At 33.9% G+C, this 18,002-nt stretch overlaps 2 protein-coding genes across 2 annotated transcripts; one reads left to right on the plus strand and one right to left on the minus strand.

Annotated features, from left to right (window-relative positions):
• Positions 1-89: 89 nt before the first annotated feature.
• LOC111882991 (protein LONG AFTER FAR-RED 3-like) lies at positions 90-3,358 on the minus strand. Its single transcript, XM_023879349.1, has 5 exons — positions 3,250-3,358; positions 2,960-3,171; positions 1,763-1,825; positions 203-298; positions 90-110 (listed from the first exon to the last, which is right to left on the minus strand). The coding sequence occupies exons 1-5, from the start codon at positions 3,356-3,358 to the stop codon at positions 90-92; spliced, it is 501 nt and encodes a 166-aa protein (XP_023735117.1).
• Positions 3,359-8,277: 4,919 nt separating this feature from the next.
• Positions 8,278-16,702, plus strand: LOC111882989 (long-chain-alcohol oxidase FAO4A). Its single transcript, XM_042895671.2, is given in 4 exon segments — positions 8,278-8,868; positions 8,955-9,224; positions 14,780-16,529; positions 16,532-16,702. Coding segments are annotated over 4 exon segments (2,277 nt in total). The 5' UTR covers positions 8,278-8,661; the 3' UTR covers positions 16,582-16,702.
• Positions 16,703-18,002: the final 1,300 nt, after the last annotated feature.

An 18,002-nucleotide genomic window follows, 5' to 3' on the forward strand; every position in this document is an offset into this window, starting at 1 on the left:
CTTGTCCACCAAACTTGGTTGCACTTCCATGACTCAAATGTTGAGACAACTGATTTATACATATCCAAGATCAGGTCATTGGCCTTATCTCAAATAGCATTAATAGCAACCTGATGAAAAAATTGCTCAACTAGTAAGTTATTTTACATATTTACAACCACATTTTTAAAGATAAATGAAAAAAAATAAAAATAAAAAATACCTGGAGGCCATATTTGTCGGATTGAACAATCATATTAGATAAGCTTTCCATATCAGTAACTTGGAGGCCAATATTCCAAGGCTCATCAACATATGGCTACAAGAAACATGAAAGAAATGTTATCTCATGAATGTTCTAGTGATGCTCCAGGAAAATAACTTGGAGGTGGTGATGTTTCCATTCCCTCTGGTGGATTCACCTTTAACTGAATCAAGTCAAGGTATATATATACATTTCCTTTTATTTTCACATTATGGAATTAGGGGGGAAGGAATGGAATGGTTGATTCCATGATGTTTGATGTTTCTTTTCATTCTTTCAGGTGATTCCTCCTTTCTGAAGTAGGACTCTTTTTTTGACCTGGGTGGTGGTCCAGTATTATTATAGTTTTGACTTTTGAGGGTTTATGTTGAACTGTTAAGAATCAATATCTTAGCGATGATGATTGGAGTCTTGATGAATTATGTAAAGTAGTTATATTTCTCTTTGATTATTTGACATTGGGATTTATGGATTTAGTCATGTTTTTGCTTTGTATTTCTTATTTGCAACTTACTTGAGAATTACCAATTCCCTATATGTACTAGTCAAGATTATAATTATCGAGACACTTTTTGGGTCTACTTTCTGTTGACAATCTTTATTATGTAAAATCAAATTCTGCCTAATAACTTGTAATTCGTGTGGCTAACAATACCTATATCACTAATCTTAAATATTATTTTAAAATCAACTCCAGGAAAATATCTTGTAGCCATATGTTCTAGTGATGCTCCAGGCCAATATTCTTCTGTAACACCCATAAATTTCAAACCAATTTAAACTTTTTAAAACATGTCAAGTTCATCAAAACATTACAACTTTGTTTTCAAAATATTAATTATCAGAGTATTTACCAGAAACATAACATAACAGGAGGAGTTTTACGATCACGCCTTAGCCTTGCCAGGATCCCCTGGTGTACCTGAAACAATAAACTGAAACTATAAGCCCGAAAGCTTAGTGAGTTACCCCCAAAATACCGACACACATACAATCCACATAGCAATATCAACATTAGCATATCATATCAATCAAAAACAGAACAGCATGCACTGGGTCCACAACTTTACAAGCTAGACTACCCCTGGTCCCTCAGTACGAGTCTGGAATGCCTACCGGGCCCTCAACTCGTATCTGGAATGCCATCAAGCCCTCAGTACGAGTCTGGAATGCCTACCGGGCCCTCAGCTTGTATCTAGAATGCTCCCGAGTCCTCAGTATGAGTCTGGAATGCCTATCGGGCCCTCAGCTCATATCTGGAATACTCTCGGATTTGTTGGCTACTGCACGGAGCAGTACAACCTCAACCCATCCCACATAACATGTCGACATGTAACAGATAAATGCACATACAAGTAATCAATCAGTATCACATGCAGTCCTACAGATCTACCCGACTAGCATATCAGCTGGCATACATTACTAACTCAACTCAACATATCAATAACTACTAGGATATCGATTCCAATGGGCCGGCCTTGGTGCCTTAGACCCCTTAGTATAGTGAGGATAACTCACCTCGTAGATGTTAGCTCGATAAATAATCACAGCTCTCTGATCACGCATCAAAGACTCCACCACCTATTACCATAATACGAACATACTCATGAGTCTTCAGAGTACTCTATAACCCACTCGTTAGCCCTGGTCAAAGTCAAAGTCCTTGGTCAAGGTCAACAGTGCATGTTGACCTCAACTCGCCGAGTCTACTCGGCTACTCGCCGAGTCCCTTGAAGCATATTCCAACTCGTCGAGTCATCGCGGTGACTCGTCGAGTTCCTTCGAATCTCGATTAAACCCCAAGGCCACCCATCGAGTTCCCCCCCCCCCTTGAAATCGACAAATAAACACGCAACATATCTTGGTAAAAACTCATCCGACTCGCCTAGTTGTTCATCAACTCGTCGAGTCTCATGGCAATCTTCATCGGACTCGCCGAGTTGTTCTTCCAACTCGTCGAGTTCACGGCTTTATTCAAACGACTCGCCGATAGCCCTTGTGATTCGCCAAGTCCCTTCAGTCCTTAAGCCATACAGACCCATTTTAAGCCATGCAACGACTCCAAACTACAGATCCAAGCTCCTAGGGCTTGCCTTTCAGGTAAAGTTGCAAACTTTACGTGCATGCATGGCTAAAAAGGTTCTTAATGCCCAAAACTAAGCTCTTAATGGGTTTTATGCGTAAGGGAGGCCTCATTCACGTCCAAAGCAGGGACTTTATGGATCTACAACCCATAGAGAGTTTGGATCTGAAGTTACAACTTCAGATCTTGGCTCATACTCCAGAAAATGACTTTACAACCCATCCAAGAACCCTAATCTCCAACCAAGGAGGTTTAGAACAAAGTAGAAAGGGGGATAACAGCTTGATACCTTCCCAAGAGAGGACAATTGGAGTAGATCCGGATTTCCCCCAAGCTCCTTGCTTCCAACCACTTGCTTCCCAAGCTCTTTTCACCAAAATCCTCTTCCAAGGCTTCAAACACACAATGGGCACACACACACACGTATTAAGGATTGGTAAGAGACTGCAAAGAGGCTGAAGGAGGTTTGTGTCACCTTAAACAGGGTGCACAACCCCGAGATTTAGGGTTTCAACTGCCAGCTCCTACTCACCGAGTTCTAATATGGACTCGTCGAGTAGGTCACTTAACCCGCGATCCTTCCTGCTGCTACTCGACGAGTAGGTCAACCAACTCGTCAAGTAAGGCTTAACCCAATAACTCATAATTAAACAATACCTAAGAATCGGGTGTTCTAGTGATGCTCCAGGAAAATATCTTCCAAAATCAACAACTGTTGTGCCACCTCTCATAAATGCATACCTACTAGCTCTATCCAATGCTTGTCTTCTTTCTTCAACAGAAACTTCCAGAACGCATGAAAGAACAACTTTCATTGCAGAATCAATCATAAGGCCTGAAGGTTCTACATATAATGATTCAAAAGACATGAGTTTACAAAATGAATCCAAGAATATAATAATCATATATAATATTATTATACCTCCATTTTCATTTCTGCTAATAGTTCCACCAACTGGAGCTTGCATGTTACTTGTAACTCCAGATAATTTTAGAGCTAAAGAGTAAGCCAATCCCATGTGGCCATCCATTCTTGAAAGCCATACCTGTCAAGATTGAAAAGACTAATTGTGATTAAGTTGGGTTTAATTACAGTTTATATAATTTATATTTAGTTTTTTCTTACAAGATGATGAGGTGTAATATCAACATATCATAGTTGGAAGTACATTAAAAATTAATTCTTGATGAGAAAAAAATAGAATTTTCAAAATACAATTAATGGCTTGTAAGATAAATATATTTAAAGTATAATGTTGTAATGATGAAAGAAATGCACAAATAAATTAAAGTATGTTGCTATGATTTTCATTTAGCCCTAAACTGAAAAGAACAAAACACAAATGTTATATGTATATCATTTGAAGAAGGTGAGGGACTTTAGAACCTAGAGTCCTCCAAAAAGCAAATGGACATGAGAATCAATAAATCCATGGAACAACAACTTGGTCTAGAATGCAAGTGAAGACGGTTTTCACATTGGTTGCAAGATTACCAGGCTGTACACAGACAATTGAGTAAAAGGAATGTAAGAATCTTGTGAAGTATCCAAGATTCATATATAAAATAAAAAACAATGTATTTTTTATACTTAGTGCTTTAAAGAAAAGAAGAAAAGTTGTAGAAAAATCTTGTGAAATGTCCTTATCAAATACTAATACAACACTAACCAATCACACTCCATCTCATGTCCTTTCTTCAACAACACTTCAGATCAAGGACAATATAGTTTGGTGTCCCCACTGTTGAAAATGCCTTCTCTCACATAAACAAGCAATTTGTGGTCATCTTCACAGCAATACCCAATCAATTTCACCAAATTAGGATGTATGAGCTGACCAAGGAAATTAACTTCAGTCTACAACACAAAACGTCATTACATATATAGATTAGAATGGTATAAGGAAGATAAAACAAAACAAAAAACTAGTTGCTGCAAGGACAGAGAACTAGAGGAGCTTACAAGCCATTCTTTGTGGCCTTGAAGACCCTCCTTATTGAGAACCTTAACAGCAACAGGCAGAGATTTGAGACCAACCCAAACATTCTCAGCAATATAGCCCTTGTAAATAGTCCCAAAAGAAACGGCCGTTAAGTCAAAAAGAAATAGCACCTGTTAACCATAGAAATAGGCTTAACTCATTTTTTCTATATAAGAACTAGCTTTGTGTTTATTAGTGACAAGAAGGAAAGAATTCATCAATTATATTTTTGTTAGATTAATCTTATCCAAACAGCCCACCATCATACATGTAGTTTAATATTAGTGACAAGAAGGAAAGAATTCATTTTCTATATTATTAGTTATTTATAACCTCTTCAATACATAAGATGCAAAGTTCTTTTAGGGGAATCAATTGTCAAAAACTCTACAACCAGTTTAAATGCCATGTTTGACTATTTATTTTTATTTTTATTTTTGGAAATGGTGAGAAGTGAAACATCAAAAGTGCCACCACCAAGATAAAAAAACAAGCACATTCCTTTTCTTATTGAAACTTGACATATTGCTTACACCATAAGCAATTGCAGCTGCTGTTGGCTTATTGATCATGCGTAAAACATTTTTTCTTTACACAAAGCTAGTTCTTATATAGAAAAAATGATTTAAGCCATGATATAAAGAAAAATGAGAAATTAAAGGGAGAAATATTGAAACCTCATATATATTATTAACCATAGAAATCAAATGGTTACTCAAATCTGTGAGAAATGGAAGCATCATCCTCGATGACCCTAAATCGCCCATTTGTCTGTGTTTTGAACCACGCAATAGGGAGTTAGGGTTTCTTTCGGTTGGCCCCTTCACCTCTTGGTCAATCTTAATCTGGTGGAGGAGAGAAACGGAAATACCTGGTGGAGGGGAAAGATATGAGAAGGTGGCAATGCTAGAAGATAAAGGCGTCGATTAGAGGTGGTTGAATCGGTAGGTCCAATTGACAAGGACATCTCCTCCCTTGTTCCATCGTCTCCATACCTGGAAAAAATGTTTATTACCAATTAACAAACCCTAAATGATTCTTAGCATTTATATTGCTGGAAAGTAGGGTTGATGGGAAGAGGAGAGGATGAGGAACACTATATCGTCGGTTGTGAGCATGAGGAGTCGCAGAACCCCAATTGCTAGATCTGCGACGTTCGTCTTTGGGAGCACGTACAAAAGCCCTAGTTGGTGGTCTCCATTTGTGATCTTCAGGAATGAACGAGATTTTTTAAGAAAATAATTATGGAACAATTATATGAGTTGTCGAGGTGTATAGCAGAGATGGTATCGTGATTAGGGTTTGAAGAGATAAGGGAAGAAGAGAACCAAGGGAGATCTTGAATCGGGGTATTTAAAAATTTCAGAATTTTAAGAGGATTTCCTCAAGAACGCGCATTTTGAGTAAAAAACATAAAGCGACATTCATAGAGGACGCACATTTTAAATAAAGTGCCCTCCGTGTTTTTAAGTTTTTTTTTACATGAGACACTAATTTAAGGGCGCGTAATAATGTGTGTCCTAAAATCTTAAATATTTTAAAGAGATGACACTTTTTTAATATCACTCTCTTTTGCGTAACATAAATCAATGAGTTTTGTGGTTTGCGCGTCGTAAAATGATCTTTTTCTTATAGTGGGTGGAATTTCTAAAAATCTTGGAAATAAATCAAGATAAAAATTGAATTTTAAGAACTTTGGACGACTACAATGCATATATGATACCAAAACAACGTAGTATATTAGGTTTAAGTACCTAAACTTTTACACCTTATAGGTTATATTCAATATATATATATATATATATATATATATATATATATATATATATATATATAGGGAAAAGTGAATATCAGTATAGCCCCACCTAAGCTTAGGTACTAAATCTCACAAAACTACGTCGTTTTATTACCTAAAGATTGTAATTAGGGGATTCATGATTAACACTTGACATTGCAGATTCAATATTGAAGAAATAATTTTCATAGGAAATAAAAAATGTTAATTATCTTTGATTTTTGTGATGGTGTAAACAGTAATGTTCACTAACGTGAAGTAATAAATGCTAATGGAGGAAAGAGAGCATAGATGATTAAATGATGATAGATGAAAGAAATGTAATGGAGAATTGTATATTTACCAAGTGAAAATTGAATCGGTTATATTTGATAAGATAAATCTGCATAATTTAGAGGTTTAATACCTAAGCTTAGGTAGGGTTGTAATGTATATTCCCTATCCTATATATATATATATATATATATATATATATATATATATATATATATATATATATTAGTGTTGTAAAAATCCCGACTAGGTCCCGATTAATCCCTAGGCGCTACTCGACCAATTAGAGGGCGCCTAACGATTAATCCTTGCATACACAATGAGTGAAGCAGTAGAACTCGATGAAATTTTAACACTTTGAAGAAGTTATATCTCAATAGAAACTATTTATGGTATGATTAGTCTTTTATTAATGATAATAACCTATTTTGTTATGATACTGGTGGTATTTATGAACTTTTATATGATATTAGTCATATTTAATTGTTTAAAATTCAACAAACTAGCAATTAATGATCCCCGATTAATCTCCGCCTAGTCAATTAATCCCTTAACCCCAATCCACCGACTAGCTAACGTTAAGCGATTTTTACAACCTTGATATATATATATATATATATATATATATATATATATATATATATATATATATATATATATATATATATATATATATATATATATATATATATATATATATATATATATATATATATATATATAAATTGATATTCGAAAAAAAAAATCTACAAAAAATATGCAACATATGCATATTTAAAAAAATAAAAAAAACTCATTTTTTCGAAATATAAATTCAACAAATAACTTTATATATTAACATATTAGACAATTAAGACATTATAAAAAAATATCAAGAAAAATTTAAAACAAATGTGCATATATACACAAACTCAAATGTGCATGATTTTTCAACATTTGGTTTAAAGTTTATCTTATATCGAAAAAAAAATAACTAAAAGTATTCAAATTCATCATTTATTAGCCTCTTTTGAATATTACGTTAAATGTGCATTTTATGTACATAACACAAAATGAAAAATATACATATATACACATTTACATATATGCACATTAATGTAGACATGAAAAACATATTAATAAACTAAGACACTGCTATAGAAGATGATTTTTTGAAAAACAAATTCAAAACAAACGTTTTTCTACTTATGTGTATATGGTGCATATTTTACGTTATATGCATAAAAAAATCTAATTTGAGTGTCGTTAGAGATTAAAAAGTGATGAATTTACATATTTTTAAATATTTTTTTTGATAGAAATAAGCTGTAAATTTTTTTTTCCAAATAATATGCATTTGATGCGCATGTTACAAAATTTTATTTAAAAGTATCAATAGGAAAAGAGGTTAAAAAATGATGAATTTGTATACTTATTTTTTTTTGGTATTTGATCACTTCTAAAATGAGGTTTGTAAAGATAATAAGAATGGTCTTAAAAAAAATAATTATAAAAAAATAGTTTTTTTTTAACATCTCTTTATTCTAATAAAAGAAATAGTTTTAATCTTTTTTTATCATATGTCACTTTAATACAACTTCTAATTAATATTATGACACATGTCATTGATATATATTTGGTAGATCATTTTAAAATTCATATTTACTTTTTCTAATTATATGTTTAAATTTAATGTTATAATAATTTTAAAATTTTGATATATCTCTTAATTAATAATTTATTTAAAATTATTTATTTCAAAATAATTGATTAATAATTATGAAAGTTTACTAAATTTTATAACCATATTTCTAATAATAAATAAATAAATAAGATAGTGTGATATTATGTGGGCCATTTTTGTCTATATGGAGTTGCAACTGGACTTTCAAATTTAGCTTTGATATTGCAGAGGATTTACAAGAAGCTTGAAAGGGGCTTGCAACGTATTCCAATCAAAGACGACGGGACTTGAGCCTTCTGGAAAAGTGGTGCCCCTCTCTCCCTTATCCATCGGTCCACCCATGAGGCGACTCTCTTACCCTTCTACCTTTCATATTAAATACCTCTTCTTTCAACTTCCTAGAAATCCCACTTCCTTCAAATCTCTCTTTCTACATCCTTGTCTATTTTATTTATGTTAGCCTTTTAGAGTCGTTGAGTGTGTAATTTAATATACAGCAAGCTTCAGGAAATTTTACTTACAACGCCAACTTTACACGATGCAACATAATAGGGGGTGTCGATGAGAAGTGTTGGGGAAAAGCTGGTGATTTAGAAAAGAAAGAATATATTGAGAACTAGTATGTCGGGATCTCATTTCAAAAACGAGAAGAGATGTAAGGAACATAGTTATAACTTTGCATGCCCACTCTCTTCTCGACAAATGGAGTCTTTGGTTGCCTTATGTGACACATTATTACCATCAATTAAAGTTTCTAAAGATCATGTTGATGGTTCACTTGTCAAACTTTACCAGACTTCAGCTTCCATGACTGGAACTCCAAATCAAGTGAACTTCTAATATCTTTAATTATGAATTACGATAATTCAATTAGTTTAGTAAATTTTGCTAACGTTGTTTTATGGCAATCGTAGGTTGCGATGATGATGCTATTGAAGACAGAGCACCCGAAGCAAATCTTGATTCGGTTGACCTTATGGTTCTTATCAACAGTAATCGGAACGTTGATTCTTTGCGGAAGGGAAAGTTTGTCAAATAACTTTCCTTACATACAAAAATTCTCTAGGGTTTCAACCAAGAAAAGAGAAAAAATATTGTATTCATGGTCTCTCAGCTACTTTTTTCTCCTGAGAATGTTTTTCCGTGCCCTCAAATTCGTCGTTCCATTGGCTTTCTTCACTCAGGCAAGTCCCTTTTCTTCAAATTAATCTCAGATTTACTTATGATGTGATATGATAACTTAGTATGTCAAAGAATAAAAGGTGCCGTATTTTTAGACTTTTCAAGTAATTTAATAAAATTTTGAATATAAAATGTATCAACATGCATTAATTAACTAACCTTTTTAGTTACGAAATAGAAAATACTTATATCTCACTTTCTAATACGGTATATAATTAAACTTATGGTGTTTGACATATCAACCTAACCGTCGTTGTAAAACGAACTTACCTTATATATAGGGTCTAAGCACAACCTTTTTATCACCAAACATGGATTAAAAACGCAAATATTTCTGTTGCCGGTTTAATCGTTAATTACCAAACAAGGCATATTTTTCCATGCATCCGTCCAAGATCGGTTGCTATTTGTACGAGCCATCGGGGACCGAAAGTCATATATAATTATAATTATCAACTGTTTATATATTAAATTTACTTTTTGTTTAGTATAATAAAATATATAAAAACTTATGAATTATAACAAATTTTGTATACTAAATTATCTGTTACAAAGAATTACTAAAATTACATCATTTAAATACTTTTAGACACACAAGTCGTATTAAAGATCACAAAAATATATATTGTCTTATATTGGAATAAGAACCAATTCAATAAAATAATCAATATATATATATATATATATATATATATATATATATATATATATATATATATATATATATATATATATATATATATGTTCAAATGTTTTCACTATCTATTGTGTGTCTGTATGACTGATTCTGGACCAATCATTTTAGTTATTTTAAGAAAATAATTAATGCTTATTAAATGTTGAAGATGTAATTAATACATATTATATCTTCAACATGTAATATGCATTAATTACTTTCTTAAAATAACTAAAATGATTGGTCCAGAATCAGTCATACATGCACACAATAGATACTGAAAACAAAATAACCTAACCCTATATATATATATATATATATATATATATATATATATATATATATATATATATATATATATATATATATATATATATATATATATATATATATATATATATATATATATATATACTTCCTTCTTTCTATCTTTTTCTTCTTAGAAAAGACAATATATCATTTCTGGTGCATGGTGTTTTTAATGGTCGTTCCTCCCTCTCCCCATAAAGTTGTACTTTGGAATTTGTTGATATTCCTAATGATGTGGTAGGTTGTTCAAATTATTTATTAAAGAAAAAATATATTTTATTTTTTCCTTTTTATTTATTGTTACAATTTTAAATGTATACAAGGATGTCGTTCCTCCCTCTCCCCGCAAAGTTGTACTTTGGAATTTGTTGATATTCCTAATGATGTGGTAGGTTGTTCAAATTATTTATTAAAGAAAAAATGTATTTTATTTTTTCCTTTTTATTTATTGTTACAATTTTCAATGTGTACAAGGATATATATATATATATATATATATATATATATATATATATATATATATATATATATATATATATATATATATATACAGAGAGAGAGAGAGAGAGAGAGAGAGGAGGGTTCAATTGAAAAAAAAATGTTGATAACGAAGAAATAAATCTGGGCCACTCATTTCAAATCTGCCGCTTAAGCGCTCCAGCGTACTAGGCCGATGGAACAGATCATATTTATTTATAAAAACGTATGAAGAAATGTATTCATATATGAATACGTGTATTCATATATAAATACGTATAAAAGAAGTGATTATTCATATATGAATATAACGGCGACGGATGGTGACGGAGGTGGCGATTGTTGGTGGTGGTTGTTTGTGGTGGTGGCGGAGATGACGGTGGTGGTTGGTGGTGATGGTGGTGGTGGTTGGTGGCGGAAGGGAGGTGGTGTATTCATATATGAATACATTTATATTTATATTCATATATGAATATTACTCATCTTCCGTCATCCGGTACAACGGAGCGTTTTGCGGCAGAAAATGAATGATTGGCTGAGAATGCTTCCTTAATTCTCAACATGTTTTATTTTCTCAATTGAACCTACCTATATATTGAGACCATTATATTTTGTGACACATAGGGATGCAATACGAACTTGATTGGATTGATAGAATCGGACCATGCAAGTCATATGGAGATAAGAAGATCATTAGTGGGTGGTTTCGTTTAGAGTCTTCTTTTGAAGGTAGAGAAACCTATCAAGTTATAATGATAGGTTATGCATTCAAAAGTATGGAGCCAAGGATAATCTAGAAGACATGGTGAAAAGGACATTGCCAGAGAGAAGCTTAAGCTATGCTTAGACTTGGTTGATGTTCGCAGGTGGTAAGCCCTTCGACACTTGATGGCAGAAAGGAAGACGAAGTTATTGTTTAAGGTGGAGTTCAGAGGATGTTCAAGTCAAGGTGGAGATTTTTAAATGTGAGTTTAGCATTTAGAGCATTCTCATGGAGCATTTAAGTTCAATGGAGCACTTGGGGTTCATGAAGCATGTAACAAAGGAACATATCATTTGAGAAGTGAATGGATCATCTGACAAAGGAATAGATCAAGTGCCAAAAGAACTGATAATCTAAAAGGGGGTTTAGAGCACCTAGAAGAGGTTTGAAGTACTTAAGAGTGGAATGTAGCAACTTGATGCACCATTACACCATTTGATTTGGTGTTGGCCTAACAAGAAAGCATTTTACGCTATTAGGAAAGCATGTTTCTCCATTGACATACATGTAGCACCACTTTGGATCGTGTTGCGCCATTTTGGATTATGTTGCGCCACTCTGGCAGATATTGAGCCAAAGTAGAAGAAGTTGCGCGAACCTGGAGGACCTTGTGCCTCATTGGAAGGAAGTTGCACCACTTAGAAGGAAGTTGCGCCAAGCTTGAAGGATCTTGTGTCATCCTTGCACAATATGGGTCATCATCATGCAAGATGTGCATTTTGGTTCCTTGATGAAGCATGTTATCCCTGATGAGCCATGTATTCTATGAAGTCCTCTATGACACTTAAGATTGTTTAAGGATTCTTAGAAGTTGGTGATGCTCAAGGAATACACCATGTTGTGCCACCATGATGTATGTAGGTCCACTAGTGTTCATGATGCGCCATATGTTCATCATGATGCTCCAATATGGCTCATGGTGCTCCATCATGTGCATTGTTGATGCTCATGTGTTGTATGTCATATATAAATGTTCGAGAAGCTATACATGGTGGACTGTGATTGGTTGGCACCATTTACGGGCTTATGGGCCAATGGGCTTGGCCCATTAGGGTTTAAGGTCTGCTCATTTCAGTATAAACAGGGATGCATGCTAAGTCATTTGAAGAGTCTTTTGTATCCTCAGTGAGTAGGATGAATATTTATTGGTTGTACTTGTAATCTCTATTTGAGAACTTTGTGAATAAAGAATACTCCCCTTCTGCCCATGGACGTAGGTTACCTTGACCGAACCACGTAAATATTGTGTCTTTTGCACTTTTAGTTTCATGTGTTATTTTCATTACTTCCTATCAAGGGTCATCAGAACTTGACAAATGGCATCCGATTTGTTCAGAGTCTTGACAAGTATCATTTTTTTTCTTAACATTTACAATGGTCCAGAAAGTGATCACAAAGGTAGAGATTATATGCTTGTTGGGTCCTTGCACTATCAATCTTCTTCTTCTGCTTTAACGGTCACTAAATCACCCAAAATGAGCTCAAGAGCTTGAAAGGAGGCTATGGTTTTGATCTAAGCACAAAGAGGAGTGATGGATGTTGAGGGTGCACAAACCCTAGCCATCACATCCTTTAAATAGGGCCTTAAGCCCGAAAAAATAGGGTTAAAGCCTAGAACGTCGCCACATTGTGGCTTCTTAAAATATTTGTGAACCAAAAGTGGTTGTCACGTTGTGGTGATCTTCCCTAACACGTCATGGCCACCAACTTCCACAAGATTTAAGCACCAAAATTTATACCTAAAAATCGAGTGTTACAACTCTCCCCCACTTGATTTGTCCTAGAAATCCGTTATTGCAAATAGATCGGGATACTACACGATCGTCTCCTCCTGGGGTTCTTAAGTCTATTCGGAACCCTTCCGGTTCTACCATTGCACCTTAAACAAACCCACTACATAGTTGTGCAAGGTCTTCATCTTCCTGTCGAAAATGACAATCAGTTATCCTATATAATTCAGACGCTCATCAGCTTGAATGTCATCCAAATGTATCATTGAGGAATCATCAACTAAACACTTCTGCATCTAAGAAACTTGAAAAGTGATGTGGATCTGACTAAGCTCCATATGAAGATCTAACCGATAAGCAACCTTGCCCACCTGGACAATAACGTTAAAACGACTAATGTATCTAGGGCCCAACTTGCCCTGTTTCCGGAATTAGATGACACTTTTCCATGGTGACACATTTAGCACCACGAAATCTCCAACTTGAAACTCAAGATTAGAACGATGTCGGTCAGCATAACTCTTTCGTCTACTCTGCACGGTTCGTAGTCTCCCGGACACTTGTTGTATCAACTCCGTGGTTTTATAATTAAAATAAATAATATTATACTATTATTTTGTCATCTATTCCTATCGCCTAATTGAAATAAAAGTTATTATGCATTAATTTGTTCCTAAGCCTAAAAAAAAGAACAAAAGATTTTCAATTTGTATGCTTCAGCATTTTGAATTACTTTTATATAATTTATTAAATTGTAAACCAAAATATCATTATCAAAATAAGATATAGTTTGGGTTTCAAAAATTGAACCAGATTTGATATTGTTACCAAAATAAATGGAATTTGATTGTAGTTTTCAAATAATAATTCCAGATTTTTTTGATATAATTTTGGCAATACAATTAATATTTCCGGATTTTTATATATTTTTTTGGAAATTATAAGAATTATTTAGATGTATGACACATGCAATGTAGCATGGTAAAATAAGGACATATGGCATAATTGAGTTTTGTTTATAAGGAAAGGTAGAAATAAATTTATTAAGTTGTAAACCAAAATATCATTATCAAAATAGAATAAAATTTGTGTTTCAAAATTTTAACAGGATTTGATATTGTTACCAAAAATAAGTGGAATTTGATTGTAATTTCCAAATAATAATTCTGGTTTTTTTATATAATTTTAGCATTAAAATTAATTAATTAATTACAATTAATATTTCCGAATTTTTATATAATTTTTGAAAATTATGAGAATTATTTAGAAGTATGACACGTAGCAATGTAAATGGTAAAATAAAGACATATGACATAATTAAGTTAAGACATATGACATAATTAAGTTTTGTTTATTAGAAAAAATAAAATACATTTTTCTATTTTGACAACTCAGAATGAATAGTTTTTTTTTTTTTTTTTTTTTTTTTTTTTTTTTTTTTTTTTTTTTTTGCTAGAAACGAGGTCAAATGGTATCAAAATAAATTTAGAATGACTTATATAAACGCCAAAATAAATTCATACATAAGCCACACAAAATAAACTTAGTCCGATCTATTTTAAGTCTTTAACACTATCTTTGAATTTTGTATACTATTTGCAGGTAAATGAAAAGAATGAAAACCCTTCTTGGAAAGCCTTGAATTATTGTGGACCTGATCCTTATTTGATTCAACCCATCCATCATAATCTCAACACAGAAAACATTTTTGGCCCGCTTTACAAAGGCGTTATCTACCTGAATAAACCCATACGAGTCGTTGCAGAAGCCCTGCAGAGATCGAGACTAGGCATCTCAGTTCCCCGTCACCCAGCCAGATTCTACAAGAATCCCAAACTTCCATCAATGATCATCAAATGTGATGCAGTAGTAGTTGGCTCAGGCTCCGGCGGTGGTGTAGTTGCCGGCATTTTGTCTAAAGCCGGCTACAAAGTTCTTGTATTGGAGAAAGGGAACTATAATGCAAGAAGTAATCTTTCTCTTCTTGAAGGTCCATCCATGGAAGAGATGTACCTTGGAAAAGGATTGTTAGCTACAAGCAACATGGAAGCTGTGATACTTGCTGGCTCCACAGTAGGTGGAGGCTCATCGATTAACTGGTCGGCATCGATCAAAACCCCACAACATGTACTGAAAGAATGGTCGGAATGTTATGAGTTAGAGTTGTTTCAAAGTAGACTATATGAAGAAGCCATGAGTGTTGTGTGCGAGAGGATGGGTGTTCAATCTAAAGTGGAAGACGAAGGATTCAATAACATGATTTTAAGGAAAGGATGCGAGGAATTAGGTTATCCAATAAATAATATCCCTAGAAACTCACCACCCAATCACTACTGTGGGTGGTGCTGCTTTGGCTGCAAAGATGGAAGAAAGAAAGGTACCTCTGAGACATGGCTCGTGGACTTGGTGGAATCCGGTAATGGTGCAATTCTACCCGGATGTGAGGCTCTAAAAGTTGTGCATGATCAAAAGAAAGGAAGGTATAGGAGAACAGCCAAAGGGGTCATCTTCGAGTTCCTAAACCAAGACGGATCTAGAGAAATTTGTTTGGCCGAGTCAAAAGTAACCATTGTCGCATGTGGGGCTATGTGTACCCCACAACTCCTTAAGAGAAGCGGGTTGAAGAATCCCAACATCGGCAAGAACTTACATATTCATCCTGTGGCAATGGCATGGGGTCACTTCCCTTCAGAGAGGTGGCCGGAAGTCGAAAAAAAAAGCTACGAAGGAGGAATAATGAGTGTCATGTCCACCGTGGTTGCAGACTTCAAGGGGTCAGGATACGGTGCTATCATACAAACACCATCACTGCATCCTGGTATGTTCTCGGCACTAATGCCTTGGGTTTCAGGTTGGGACTTCAAGACACGGATATCTAAGTTCTCAAGAACAGCCCATATATTTGCATTGGCAAGAGACAAGGGTTCCGGGGAAATAGGACCGAAGACTTCGATTACTTACCAGATGGACATCACAGATGAAGAGAACCTGAAGAGAGGACTAGAGAAATCACTAAGGATACTTGCAGCTGCTGGAGCAGAAGAGATAGGAACCCAACACAACAAAGGGAGAACAATACATGTCAAGAATGCGAGTCATCATGAGTTCGAAAGGTTTGTGAGAGAGGAAAGCTCAAGGGTGTTGAGTGATCTATCAACACCTCTATGTTCGGCACATCAAATGGGGAGTTGTCGAATGGGTGTTGAAGCAAAAGGGTCTGCTGTGAATCCGATGGGAGAGACATGGGAGGTGGAAGGGCTATATGTTGCTGACACGAGCGTTTTCCCAACAGCATTGGGTGTGAATCCAATGGTCACAGTCCAGGCTATTGCTTATTGCACCGCTCAGTCTGCTCTGAGTCACTTAGAAGAATGAAGGATACGAGATACCCTATGTTATGTTAAAATAAAGTTAATAATTTAACAGTTTGGTTTGTGATTAAATGCTATAAGTAATGTGATTTGGATATAAGATGTATAATAAGAGTTTGTCGGTCAATAAATCTATTACGATAATATTCTCAAAGTATTGCTATATATATAATGTGTTAAACAGTTAATTGCGGTTGGAAATTTACCTAGAAGAAAATGACGACTTTCCTCTAAACAACTTAAAAGTAGCTTTTACATTTATTTTAGAACGAGTCTTCTCATTCAGTTTAAAATTAAGCACATCAGTTGGGAAACATGTTACGAGGAGTCTTAAAACTAAATGATTGTTATAGCTTTTAACCTGAGTACCCGACAGATCGTTCCTTTTTCCGGTATAAGAAATAGGTGACTTAGTTAAGTCGATTCTTAGAAAATATCTAAGCAAACCATTTGTCCTTATTTCAACAAAGGAAGCACAGGCCTTTTCGATTTATTCGTGAAAGTTTCATTTATTCAATGACCAGAATTAGACGGGGATATATCGCTCGGAGACGTAGAACAAAAATTCGTTTATTTGCATCAAGCTTTCGGGGGCTCATTCAAGAAGGATTGCATAGTGGGGCCAACTTTTCGAAATTATAAAATAAATATTCCATTCATAAAATAGATTTTGAAATTTTACTTAATTCTTCAAAATTATTTTAGGAGCAGTATGTTCATAAAATATGAATAACATCGTAAATAGTTCATACTCTATGTTAGCATTTAGAGTAGAGATTTTTTTATAGCTTATTAGTCTTTGGGTATAGGTCACACTCTTGATATTAATTTTTATCATCTCACATGCTATGTTATTCTCTATATGATACCATATTTTTTAGAAAATTCCAATCACACCGCTTTAATTTCCCTGACGTCTTGTTCCTTTTTTTTTTTTTTTTCATTTTTCATTTTTTCAGTAATTATACCAAAAAAAAAAGCTATAGTTTTATGAAACATACAATATAAATAAATTAATCGCCATGAGTAATAAGTGCTTTTAAAAATAAGACTTTTCTTCTTGTCCGATTGATTCAATCTAACTTCTTTTATTTTAAACTGGATTTTGTAAATAAAGATACAACTTTTTAACATCTTTAATTAATGGACTACTTAGATAGACCATTATTAGAAAGAACATTATGTTCTACATATTGGGCTCCAACACTAGACCTATAATTCATGGGCTTCTCTATAATTTGTATTCCTATTTATTAGTCCTTCGTGCATTCAACTGCATTACTACAATGACTCCATTGTTATTGCAAGGATTTTCCGGTTTTGCAAGTAGTTCGTTTTTTCATAATCTTCTTCGAGGATCTGTTACTATCCTTCTTCATGTTTTGTTTATCGGTTCTTGTGTGAAAAAATTTTGTAGCAAATGATGATGAATCAGAAAAGGATACCGTTGTTGA

Source organism: Lactuca sativa, chromosome 6 (assembly GCF_002870075.4).
Source record: "Lactuca sativa cultivar Salinas chromosome 6, Lsat_Salinas_v11, whole genome shotgun sequence".
NCBI lineage: Eukaryota > Viridiplantae > Streptophyta > Magnoliopsida > Asterales > Asteraceae > Lactuca > Lactuca sativa.

Excerpts from the sequence above, each read along its gene's own strand:
- LOC111882991 (XM_023879349.1), bottom strand. The coding sequence starts at position 3,358 with ATGGATGGCCACATGGGATTGGCTTACTCTTTAGCTCTAAAATTATCT. Across the intron at positions 1,826-2,959 it reads GTTTAATTATGAGTTATTGG|GTGGTGGAGTCTTTGATGCG; the intron begins GTTAAGCCTTAC and ends TTATGGTAATAG. Across the intron at positions 299-1,762 it reads ATCGAGCTAACATCTACGAG|CCATATGTTGATGAGCCTTG; the intron begins GTGAGTTATCCT and ends TGTTTCTTGTAG.